This window comes from Haliotis rufescens, unplaced genomic scaffold (assembly GCF_023055435.1).
Source record: "Haliotis rufescens isolate VD_foot unplaced genomic scaffold, xgHalRufe1.0.p SCAF_18, whole genome shotgun sequence".
In the NCBI taxonomy this organism is placed as follows: domain Eukaryota; kingdom Metazoa; phylum Mollusca; class Gastropoda; order Lepetellida; family Haliotidae; genus Haliotis; species Haliotis rufescens.
Window position 1 is genome coordinate 23,870,973 of NW_025963868.1, and position 13,843 is coordinate 23,884,815.

Below are 13,843 nucleotides of genomic sequence, written 5' to 3' on the forward strand. Positions count from 1 at the left end.
TCTGGGTCACTCCTTTTACATTGTGCAAACTGGTCCTTCTTGATTCAACAGCTATCTGTATTCATTGCAAACTTTGTTATACTTAATAAGGTATGAGTTATCTTTAGTTTCTTCTGAACGCATTTAAAAAATGGCACCGCAGAGTTGCGTCCCTTGGGAACGCCAGAAACCTATGATTGTGGGTTTGTCAGCCCCATACCCGTGCTCGTGGGTTTCACCGAAGTGGTAAACGTCTGAGACCTGCATCACTCCGGGCTTTCCTCCCACATTCAGCTGACACCCAGAGATATAACTGGAATACTATTAAAAGCGACGTTAAACCCAACTCACTCACTCACTCACTAAATGCCCAATAAATGTACAGTCACCGATCAGATAATCAGTTCCAAATCTTCCATTTGCAATATGTATGTTCAGAATTGAACACATTTCCAAAAGAGTTTTTCCAAAGTTAATTAGTAATTTATCACATGAATATCTTTCCATCTCAAATTGTGTAAAAAATATTCTAAGTAATTATTAATTTCAACATGGTGAATAACATCGTTCTCCACATAGTCCCGCGTCACACCGGTTCTACTGTTCATGTACAATGGACCTGTGAATATCCGGGGTAGAATTTGACTTCAGGAACCCATGCTTGCCGTAAAAGGCAACAAACGGGATCGGGTGGTCTCGCTGACTTGGTTGATGCATGTCATCATATCCGAAATGCGTGGATCGATGCTCATGATGTCAATCACTGGATTGTCTGGTCCAGACTCGATTATTTACAGACCGCCGTCATATACATGTACCTGGAATATTGCTGAGTGCGGCGTTAAACAACAAACAAACAAATCCAAGTACAATGATACAAACACCTGGGTACTCTTCCAGTGAACTCAATCAAAAATACAACAAAATCTCTAACCCATTTTGTCTATCTTTGTTATCATACAAGGTCGATCTCTCCGGTTGGATATATGTAAACACACATAATGTAGCTCTACTGAAACCAAATATTTTTATCCAATAGAACAGTAACAGCATGTTCTCTGTATCAAACATCAACAACATATCGTAACAGTGAATCTTTTATCAAAAGTATTCCTCCCGAATACCTCCCGAACTTGGACCTTTTTGTGGCTGGTAAACAAAAATTTATATCCTGGAAAAATGTCACCAAAGTAATTTCTATTGACTATGGTGCATATAAAGCAACAATGTCATGTTCAGATACAAAAGAGACAAAGCCAATGTCGGGCAGTTTTTTGGTTAAATTTCTATATTCCTTGCAAGGTAAGATATGTTTTTGCATAACCTTCGACCTTGACGGCAGCACCCGCTCCTGATCCACAGTTGACGATCTGCGACTGGAGCCGACAACTGATGCGCATCACCTTCCAGAGTAGTAGCTGGCATGTCCTCAATAATGAGTCTGCCATTCTTATAATAGCCCCTCTTGTTCTCAGATCTGAGCAAAGTCAGTTTCTCACGCTGTCGCTTTTACGAATAATTGCAAGAAACCGAGCAAAAACAATAAAAAACGTGAAAATAGCAAAACGGATCCTATATTTCCAATCAAACTTTGTTTATAAGAATATTTTATATTAAGGAGCGATATGTACGATATTAACCCTTAATGTAAAAAAAATAATTTGTACATTAAGGGTTGTGGGTTGTTACTCTTCATGTTAAAACAGGATATTATTCTGGTTTGGGGGTCACTGGCCTCAAGGACAGAAATAAAGTTTGTTTTGTTTGTCTGTTGTTTAACTCCGCTCCCAACAATATTCCAGCTATTTGACGGAGGTCCTAAATTATCGAGTCTGGACCAGATAATCCAGTGATTGACATCATGAGCATTGATCAACGCAATTGGGATACAATGACATGCATCAACCAAGTCGACGAGCCTAATCCCCCGATCACGTTAGTCGCCTTCTACGACAAGCATAATCGCCTTTAACGGCAAGCCTGGGTTGCTGAAGACCTATTCTACCCCAGATCTTCACGGGTCACAGAAAAATAAAGAATTGAGTTGAATCAATGATCGAACATTTTGAGAAACATCTAACGAGAGTTCCCGTAACATAGATGCATAGATAAACATCAAGACGAACATTAGCGTTCATTTATAGGTAGACCAACATAGACACATTTGACTGGTATTCACTGATACCACTAGCAGTGCAAGGGCGTATGTAATAAAACACTAAATCAACAACAGTGAGAAGTGTAAATATGTGCGTATCAAACAGAGTGGTATGTTTATGTGCATGCACTCGGTGATTAGGTTCTAGTCAATAGTGCACCCATCACAAGGCGAAACAAAATGAAGACGGGGTTAGGTGTATAGCCCAGCGAAATGTGATGACACCAAAGTATGACCCAAGCCTAATGATAATGATAATTTTATGTAAATAGCATCATGAATTGTTTACGGAAACAAGAATTTGAGCATGAAGGCATCGGCGTGTCTCTTTAAATCATTCTCGTCAGTCATTTTTATTGCCAAATTTCACACGAAGAAGACACTGTTATGCATGCTGCGGACATATTAAACACTTTAATTGTATGTCAGTTTGTGTTGGTTGGTGTTCGTGGTGCATGGTGGGAATTAAATTAAAAAGTCTCTCCCCGGTTTTTTTTGCAACCATTAAAAAAACGTCTTATCTCCCTCCTTACTTAAAAAACATGTGCCCGAGAAATATATATTAATATAATGCAGCTTTGGGTTTCTCTCGTGTTTGAAATATGCCCACCACCTGATAAAGTTGAATTTAGACTTAGCCGTTTTGGCGTTTTACATAACATTAGCAGAGAGTTTGTTTTGTCCTCGTTGGTTTCTTGTTAATATAGTTAGGTTCAAATATGACATTCACCATCTGTAGCCTCCTCAGCCTGATAACAAGAAGTACAATTTTATTTACAGATATACAGATACCTTAATGGCCCGTCATAATTACCTTTGTTAGGTGATATTTTAACTTGTGAAAGAAAACACTCACATATTCTTTTCAAAGCATTTTTGGTTTGCAGACTGAAACTCAGATAAGGACTTTCTCTGTTACGAAGGGCACTTTGTGTGAAATATTCTATTTTAACATTACAACGGAAAAAATGTAATACGTTGCGAGCTGTGAGAACGTGGCAGATGTTTAGATAACGTTTGTAGTGTTTACAACAAAAGCTTCAGGCTTCACATTCCATTCCGTTCATAGCAAATAAATGCATACATATTTCGTTATATAAGACAGCAACGCGATAAGAACAATGAAGAACGAGGCTTGGTTTGTTTCACAATTAAACACTATTTTCGAACGTACGCTCACAACTTAAATTTGACGGTGCTATTGTTAGAGTTTAGTGAGTTGTTCCCCTTAGATGAAGCTGGGCAACGCAGAGAACTGTAATGGTCAAACGATCGCATCCACAAGTGGGCGAGACATGGTCATCTGTAATAGGAAAGGAACGGATAATGGTCGCCAAGTATCAAGTCGGCACGTTCTCTTTATACTGACAATTGTAACCTACATATTTATAAAATGGATATCTCCGACATTGCCGAGATCGGATTGTATGCAGAGAGTCATCCTTATTTAAATACGGGTAAATATTTTTAAAGCTTGTACATTTTATTAACATCCTCAAAGGGGCTGAAAATAATGTTGATTTCCCATATAAATGATGGCTACAAAACCCTTTTCATATTCATACTAAATCTCTGACAAAAGCAGAGTCGATTGTCCGATTCCGACTATATCATGAGCATGTGTATATGAATCACTTTCAAATAGTGATGATTTTCCAGGTTTTCGCGAAAAGGTGAGCCTATCCTGCCCCACCGGTGGCCCGTCACAAACACATGCAAAGGCAAGTCAATCGTTAACCTAAAAAAACACGGGAGCATAGTCAAAATAGGGAATTGCATCGGACATAATTTTGTAACTGATACGTTAAATTTGGAAATGTCCTCCACATGTCTACCATGCCATGTTTTGAAAGCTTTACTGAGGGAGAACCAACCACTCGGGGCTTATGATTTATTCTCCCTGGTGTGTTTTACAGAACGACAAACAACTCTCCCTCGTAGTTTATGTCTTGCCAGAGCGCGGTTGATATTTAGATGTGTAGTGAAACCATGTTAATTTTAACACAAAGGGGTTTGGGGGTAGCGACTACTGGGTGGGGAATTGGGTGGGAGGGGGGGGGGGGGGGGGGGAGGGGGGTTGAGTAGGGATGCAACCAAGTGGGTTAGAGAAGCGACCAAATCTTTGGTTAATGAGCTACTTCGCTCCGATTTTGGTATTTGGGCTGGTGAAATATTCACTCCTGTTTCATCAAGGTACTGGTCTACATCCCGTGTCACTTTGGCTTGTGAACTTTCTGGTGCTTGTGTTTTAGGTGGTAATCAGAAAACACACTGTTAGTTCTATGAGTGAATATTGAAAGGATGGTTTCAGTTATCAAACTGTAGCGTTGTATCCTATTCTGTCAAAGTTTGGAGTAAGTGAGTGACTATGGTTTTCGGGAACACCACGTCCGGGGATTCCAGAAAGTGGTACTTTGTACCCCTGTGGTGTGTCGTCCGCCGACCCGTTTCACAAAACGATGAAAGCGATCCGACTTTCGTAATACCCCTACTGTTACATAGGGTAACAATAGTCGTCACGCTACAATCGCTGTGTTACCCTTGCCCTTCCTCCCCCCCCCCCCCCCCCCCCCCCACACACACACACACACGCACACACACACACACAAACACACGCATACACACACACACACACGCACACGCATACACACACACACACACACGCGCCAGCGCACACACACACACACACACACACACACACACACGCATACACACACACACACACACACATATGCCGATCGTGACTTAGGGTCACTTACTGGTACATAAATAGATAAGTGCCAACTTTACATTTATTATCACATTAGAAGTTCAAAAAGGTGACTTCAGCTCGAGGCCATGGTGATCTATGCACCTTGAGATTAGAAAATGTTATGGAAATTTATATAAGTTTTACAAGAGCACATACCAGAACAGTGTGTGTGATTCTTGGACACCGAAGGGACTACATGCAGCTGGCAACATGCGTGCCGCCCACATCGTGACATGGCTGTCCTCCTGTCTGCCGTTGGTGCAATGCGACGAGACTATCACCATCTTCCCTGAGTTGCTGAAGATTGGAGATGGCGTTAACTTTGACCATGGACGCTGGAACTATATCGATGATCTGATACCGTTCAATAACCAACAAATTGCCAATTTCCTTCCACTGATTTACCCATCGGAACTAGAAATAAAGGAGACCAGTGCGACCGCTCATCTGTTTCATATTTAGATCCATGCATAAAGATTCAGTGAAACAAAACACGCTCCAGAAGAGCTGTCTGACAAGAGGCTGACTTAACCTTTCCAATAGTCAACTTTCCCTTCACGTCGAGCAATATTCTTGCCGCTCCAGCACTTGGTGTGTACATTTCACAACTTCTAAAGGGCAATCCAGCATGCTCGTTCTGCCAAGATTTCAAAGAGCGTCATACAAGCTTTGCTCATATTGTTTGATCAAGGTTGCAACATTCAAGGTTTCAATATAGCTTTCAAAAAATCATTTCCAAATTTGACGTGTCGCTGAAAAACATTATGTCCGATGCAATGCCCTATTTTGACTTGTACCATATGTTTCTGTGTAAACAATTTTTCACGTGAACAATTGACTTGCCTCTGCATGTGTTTGTGACGGGTGCTACCTGTGAGGCAGGATACCCGCGAACACCTGGTATTATTATTTTTTGACAGTGATTCATAAACACATGCTCATGATATAAACTGACGGCCAAAAGAAACGTTACCAACATTAACTGATTTGCCACTTTGAAACAAAGATGCCAACCTGTTCAAAAACAGTAAAGAACACATCTCACGAATACAGCCTTCATGTTCTCTGTCGTTCTTTGCACGTGCTTTGCGGATTTTGGGAGATATTGGTGTTTTTCAGCAGTTTTTTAAAACATTCTTTCTCAAATTATCGTGCAATTTCCGGGTATAAATTACGCACGGATCTGTTCCCTATCATTGGTTGCGATGATTAACACCAACGAACACGCCAAGACTGACCGCTGTCCAGAGGGAGAGAGCCATAGGTATGCTGCAGATGGGAGCGACACAGAGAGCGGTTGCCATTAACGTGAACTGCTCCAAGATGACCATTACCAGACTGGTCGCACGTCTCCGACAGACTGGCAGAACCGCAGACAGACCATGGAGTGGCAGACCAAAGGTCACGACCCCGCAGGATGACCGCTATTTACGGGTACTTCATCTGAGGAACAGATTTCTTACTGTGACGTCATCAGCTGCCAACAGCTTAGGACATCCGGTCAGCAGACAAACAGTGACCAGACGACTACGAAATTATGGTCTCCGGGCTTATCGCCCTTTCAAGGGCATGACCTTGACCCGTCAACATCGACGTGCCAGATTGACGTGGTGCAGGCAAACTCAGCGATGGCAACAAAGGCAATAGCGGCGAGTGCTGTTTAGTGACGAGAGCAGGTTCCAACTCTTCAAACCTGATGGGCGGACGCGAGTTTATCGACGACGCGGTGAACGTACGGCTCCTTGTTGTGTCCAGGAGGTGGAACCTTACGGGGGCGGAAGTGTGATGGTCTGGGGCGGCATTTGCAGGGACGTGAAGACGGAACTTGTCATCATCGAAGGCAATCTGACAGCACAACGCTACGTTGACAATATCTTACGGCCAGTGGTTCTTCCTTCATCCAGCGTCAACAACGGACGGTGTTCCAACAAGATAAGGCCACACCCCACAAAGCCCGTATTACTGGAGACTTCCTCAACGCCAACAACGTGACTGTCCTGCCGTGGCCAGCTCGATCACCAGATCTGTCACCCATAGAACATCTCTGGGACCAGCTGGGGCGTCGTCTTCAGAAACGTCAACATCCTCCCCTTACGAGACAAGCGTTGATCGTTGCCCTTCGTGAGGAATGGAATCGGATACCTGCAGTCGATGTGAGGACGCTTGTCTACTCAGTTCGACGCCGCATTCGAAGATGCATTGCCGCTCATGGAGGTCATATCCCGTATTGAACGGTCTGGGCCGTCGTCACCTTATAGTTGTAACCAATGTTGTTGATCGAATACTGGACGAATGACCCCTTGTCAAGAAATGTCCCTGTTGGAGGTCAATGACTTTGTTGTTGAATTAGTAAATTCGCATTTTACTGTTCTTAATGATGAATTTCTACAATACAATTGTTATTGCTGCTTCAAATTGTGTTGGTCATATCTTATCCTAGAAATATCGTTGGTAACGTTTCTTTTGGCCCTAAGTTTAGTCGGAATTATACAATTGACTTTGCTATATTTTTTCTATTGAATATGTAAAGGGTTTTGCCGCTTTCATTATTATTATCAAACACACACATTTACTTCACTTTGTAACATATTTAAGCACAACTGTTAAGTTTTTGATAAATTTTATTCAGTTATTGGTTTTCCTCACATGTACCACCCTCAGTGACTTCCAACGATCACTGCCACAGTAGACAGATAACCCCCAGCCTCAGAGAAGCTAAGTTTGACGTCGTTGTTGTGTTGATGTAGCATGTTGTTGGGGACGTTGTACTCAAAGACCTCCCATACAGTGTCTTCACCAGCGCCGCTGTGGGTCTGCAGAGAGTAGAAGGACGTCAAGGTGTGAGTGTTAACAACCACCGTCTTTAGTTTCTGATGTGGAGACTTCATGCTGAAACTGACACTAACCCTCAGACGAACAAAGTCAATATTTCCAACGCGCGGGACGTTTACTTTAACATCGACGACGATGTTGTGAATGGGGACTACCATGTCGGGGGAGTAGTAGGTGTTCTGTGTCACAGTCGGAGCATGGGCAAAGTTGTGGGTTGTGTGGAATTGGAAGTAACAACTCGCTTCAGCAGGAACGGTTACCATGGAGTTCGTGACGTGAACTGGTTGGTTTGTAGCTAGAGTTGGTTTCTTTTGTGCGTTTAGATATTCACAGGTGGACTTTCCACTTGTGGGATGAAACCAACCTTTGTCAAAATGTAGCGTTACATGACTTGGCTTTTGGTCATGGTTATGGAGAAGAATGTTAAGACCGCCGTTCCTTTGATCAACTAAAACGTGGGGCACAATATTTCTCTCACTGTTATGGAACTGACTGTCTACTCGCAAGTATGTCATTGTGTCATAGAAGGACTTCCAGAACTTGAAAGCTTGGGCAATGTCCCTCTCGTTGTGGTTTTTATCAAGGATGCTGTAGTTAATACTTGCCTGCCCAAGTCGATCGGTATATGTGAGCAAGAAAGCTACCGCTTTTCTCATGACATCCCGACGTTGAAGAAAGGTGAATATCTGGGAATTATGTTGATAAATATACGCCCAGTCAAGAAAGGTGGATGGTTTTTGTACATCAAGTCCTGAAACCTGACCGAGACCAAATTCACTGACAATGATATCAATCAATTTACCTTTCTTCTTATTAGAATAGCTCTCAACGAGATCCAGAAGACCAAAGAGCTTAGCTTCGGAACTCCCGTGGAAATAGTGTGAGCCTCCACTCACATCCATGCTTGTGTAGGAATGAAATGAGAAAAAGTCTAAATGGTTCAGAGCCATGTCCAGAAATTCGGCATCTCTCTTCCAATTCCGGAAGTCGTTACGATCGAACAACATAGAAGCTCCAGTTAACGTAGGCCCTCCGACCTTCATATTGGGATATTTTGCCTTAATCTTCTGAGCTACTGCCTGATGAAATGTGATAAAGGTAGTCCAGTTTGTGTTCTTCCATTGACTTTCTGGTTCATTGATGACTTCGAAGAACTGAGGTGGTTTTCCCTTGGATCCTTTGTTGACTGCGTCGATCAGCAGGAAGACGAACTCGGCTGCAGCATCGATGTTGTTAGGGAAGAATCCGTGGTGGGCTGAGGTGTCAAGCCAGTGAGGCCAAGTGATACCTGGATACAAAACCATTATTGTTTGTAACGACAGTGAAATATCGATGCGATGCGGTCAACTTTATCGACTATAGATAGTTTGGATATTAATATGCTGAGAATAAGCACATAAGTGTTAATGCACACACACACACACACACACACACACACACACACACACACACACACACACACACACACACACACACACATCGTCAGTCCATGTACTTCACAGGTTTGCATAAACTACGTCCCCTCGTGTATAGACCGCGTATAGTCATTATTTAACTAACAAATCAAACAACGGTATAGCTCATGTCAGAGGAGAAATAGCGAGTGCTCTGACCAATCAATTTCATGCAATATTTATTATGCAGCCATCTGCTCAAGACATTGCTTCATTTTAAGACAGTGCTTAAGACATATGCACATGTGCTATAAACGGCACCATGTCATTAGTTAACTACAAATAGTCACACGTCTGTACACACACTTAAGGGCAAATGTATTCACGGGGGATGGAGCAAGCTGGTAAACATCACCAGTACACCGAGGACGTGTTATCCTGTTATTGAATGGAATTCAATTTGTCTGCAGATTTCTCCCTGAGCGACGTGGCCATGGCTTCCAACTGCACCACGCCCTCTACAGGTACCTACCAGTATTGCCCTGTACCCTATATCCCCCGTGAACTTCCGGGTTAGAATTGGTCCTCAGCAGCCTCTTGTCGCACGAGGCGACTAACGGGATCGGGTGGCCAGGATCGCTGATTGGCTGATTCATGTCGTCGTGTCCCAATTAATAATTGATGCTCATGATGTCAGTCACTAGATCCAGGCTCGACTATTTACAGACCGCTGTCTTATAGCTTGAATATTACTGAGTGTGGCAAAAACAGCAGTCAAACAGACAATACACACACACACACACACACACACACACACACACACACACACACACACACACACACACACACACACACACACACACACACACACACACGCACGCACGCACGCACACACACACACACACACACGTGCATGCACATGACTATGTTAATGATCACCTCTCATTCTGAAAGAAAAGCCCTTATTGTCTTCTGAACATTTGACATTGTGTTGCATTTCATGTCCTACCATTTTGCTATCCCACCTGCCCCTTGGCTAATCAGAGCCTATCGCCTTCTATCAACAACCCTCAATGTATTTTATGAACACATTTAAGACACGTGAGCTTTAATTCACAGTGAAAACTGAACTACCCTTTATTTCCATGACAACTTCTGGATGTTGATAACCATTCACATTGTCCAAGTATTTGGTGCAGATTTCGTTTTGATGGGCCTGAAAGTACTTCGGGTCAGGATAGCCCATTTTGTTGGGGTTCTCAGGTGCCTGACATGAAAGGTGATAGAGGGTTAGTCATTGATCTTTACCTTATGACATAATATATACCTTAAACATTTTGTACAGATTACAGAGATAAAGGGAGTTAGACTGTTGGTAATAATATGCCTTTGGGGAATGTTTAGTGTAAGTGGAATCAGTGGAAAACAGTATCAGGACTACCATTGAAACCGACCATGAAGAAGCCGAACTATGGAAAATGTACACCCTTTCAATAGAAATAGCCACACAAATTACAAACTTGACATACAATCTACAGATTACTGTCTTTTGTGGGCGATTTTTCGGACTTTTCACTGGATAGTATCTCTTTATTTAGCCTTTTGGCTTGGTGAAATGGATACACCATCAATTAGATATGTATTTTGGTCAATATTTATCAGAAATTTAGTTCAGTTTTTCCCCACATTCTGCTAATATAAAGTCAAAGCATTTCAGCATGACATTCCATTCCATTTCTAAATACATGAGTGACGTCATGTTTGACTGAAAATTAATGACTTTGTTGGGTTTCTTACGATGTTGATCAACATGTGTTTTCTGGTTTGCGGGTATAATTGAGTTTTTAATCATCAGAAATTTTAACATTTTAATTTTTAAACGTCAACGACAGAGAATAATCAGTCTCAAACATAGTCCCAAAATAGATTCCCTTAATAGATTCCATATGGCATTAGGGCAAACAAAGTGTCGGACAATATGTGAATTGTTATAACGTCGTCGGTTCCAAAATTAATCATATTTCCGGGCAACACAAAACATTGAAAACTTATAATGTTATCTTCTTAATGTATAAACATAATAATTATACGGTAACCAAGTGCTAATGAAAACATAAAGAACGCCCCACCTTCTGAAATAATCCCTCTGCCAAATCTAAAAGTAATAATATATAAATGTCCTAAAAGGAGAAACATAATAATTATACGGTAACCAATTGCTTATGAAATAATGCAATACGTCCCACCTTCTCAAACAGTCCACCTGCCAAATCTCTGTTCAACCACCTGGCTGTCGTTGCTCCAACCCCCTTAACAAGAGGAATTGATGATGAGCTGTCCAATCCATTCTTCCCATTCCATCGACCGTGGTCGAAATGTGTAACTTTGCCAATCTTGAGAATTTCAGGATAAATGGACACGGTGTAATCACATCTTGCGCTTGATAGAATGGACACGAAAAGTGTCAGACATTTCATCTCTGCTGCTTTCACGATAGATATCGCCTAACGAGAGAATCAGTGCCAATCTGTTGACAAGACTGTACCTTATATCCATGCATTGGAAAGAATGGTGCTATCTTATCAGTTGAACAATCCCTACAGTACATGTAGACATTTTAACCATAAAAAGACGTCAGAGTGAGATTTAAAGCTAGTTCAGAAATAAATCCGTTCCGCACCAATACATGTGGGGTCACGGGTGGCCCAGTCGTCTAAGGCGCCTCGATTCGCTGTGCAGAGTTGCGACCCTTGGGCACGCCAGAAACCTATGATTGTGGGTTCGAATCCCGGTTCGCCCCGATTATGTTTCTAGGTTTGTCAGCACAATACCCGTGCTCGTGGGTTTCACCGAAGTGGTAAACGATTGAGACCAACATCATTTCGGGCTTTCCTCCCACATTAAGCTGACACGCCCTGATATAACTGGAATACTGTTAAAAGCGGCATTAAAACCAACTCACTCACTCACTCACCAATACATATATGTGAGGTACACAAATTTACTTGGATTAAATAAGCAGCTAATTGTTAGTTGTATATGTAGTGACTGAGACGCCAGTGTATTAATAGTATATAATCATAAAATATATAATATGTACATATTTGATAGTAGAGAGGGGTACACTTTCAACATAAAAGGAGCATTTCCAGTATCTAATATTTTTTTATATGACTTTAACTAAAACAAATATTCTGCATACAATGATTTGAACGATGGCATTGGTGTGATTCTGTGCGCCTAATGATAACAACGACATTGTCCGACATTCCAATGTTTGCTTTCTGTTTGTTTGTTTGTTGTTTAACGCCACACTCAGCAATATGACAGTTTTATGACGGCGGTCTTTAAATAATCTTAAACGTATGACGCTGACGACTTGCGGCCACATAAGCTCGCATAGCATATAAATTGATATTTCTACCTTTTCAGGCTGTGTTGTAGACTATCAATTTGTAGAAATAACATTGGAATCATTATTACCTTATATCAACATTGCTTTAAATATGGATATGGCAGCAGTGTAGAGTTTATATCGTGTCCATATTTACAATGCAAAACTATCCATCTAAGGATCCCAAAATGGGATATCGAGTCACAAAATTGTTTGTAAGAACAAATCTTCCAAATACCTTGATATTTGCAAAAATCCGTTTTCCAATCATTAAGATAAATAAATAAATAAATAAATAAATAAATAAATAAATAAATAAATAAATATCCCCTACGCCTCTAAAAGTGCCAGTTTGTGTACGTAAACGTTCTTGTATGTTGTTTGTGGCCGGAGTCTGCACTGTTACGGCCATATCACATTATCCATTATGTGTGATGCACAATTTTCTGGGCTGGGTCCATTGCACTAACCTGGCTGATACAATAAAACTAAAGTTACGAACGATGTACGATACTGGTTACAATTCCAGATAATTCATTGAAAAAGTAGCAAAGTTGATCAGTACAATATATATGTGAGGTGCAGTTTAAGGTCGCTATGCAACCAATTTCTTTTATATCATGACACGTTAAGAGAAGTAGGCTTGGGCATATTTGTACTAACATTTTCATGTGCAACTAAAGCGATAACCTCTGTCAACACACTTATGTCAATTTTCACACATGACACCTGTAACTACTGTAGACCTTGACTGAAAATAGAAACGTAAATAGATAAACGTAATAGAAAAAAGTAAAGCCCAGAGTGACACGCGTTGTAGACAATTACAACATTGCTGAATCCCACGAGCAGGGGTGACAATGCACGTAGATTAAAAGTTGTGATTTTCCAAATAAGAATGACAGAGCAAGTTTTATCTTTTCACTTATATGTGCATGGTCACACCTAAAGCTCCAGTTAGAAATACTGAAAGATGTAAGCTATTAGCTTCTCAAGATTGCTGACATGCTCTCACAGTCCGCCACCTTCAAACTAGAATCACCCCTTTACGCTAGAAATCTGGCATACCAGTTAATTTGTCTTGACATCCAATTTAAGACGTCTTGAGTCATATCCGTGTGCACAGCTGGAACAAGTAAATTAGGCTGGGATTTTCACGCAGAAGGCCATGCATGCTCATAATGTTTTTACTCTTTGCAAGAACAAAAAGACGAAAAATATATTTCATCATTGAAATATTGGCATCTGCGTACCAGATAACCATTTCATGGCATCCAGCGTACTGTACTGCGGCATCCGAAATGCCACTTAACATGGCTTGGCATCAAGCGTAC

General features: G+C 41.4%; 1 protein-coding gene across 1 annotated transcript; it reads right to left on the bottom strand.

The window, feature by feature from the left end:
* Window positions 1-7,492: 7,492 nt before the first annotated feature.
* LOC124132973 (beta-porphyranase A-like) lies at window positions 7,493-11,666 on the bottom strand. Its single transcript, XM_046497157.2, has 3 exons — window positions 11,362-11,666; window positions 10,250-10,382; window positions 7,493-9,009 (listed from the first exon to the last, which is right to left on the bottom strand). The coding sequence occupies exons 1-3, from the start codon at window positions 11,590-11,592 to the stop codon at window positions 7,547-7,549; spliced, it is 1,827 nt and encodes a 608-aa protein (XP_046353113.2). The 5' UTR covers window positions 11,593-11,666; the 3' UTR covers window positions 7,493-7,546.
* Between the last annotated feature and the right edge of the window lie 2,177 nt (window positions 11,667-13,843).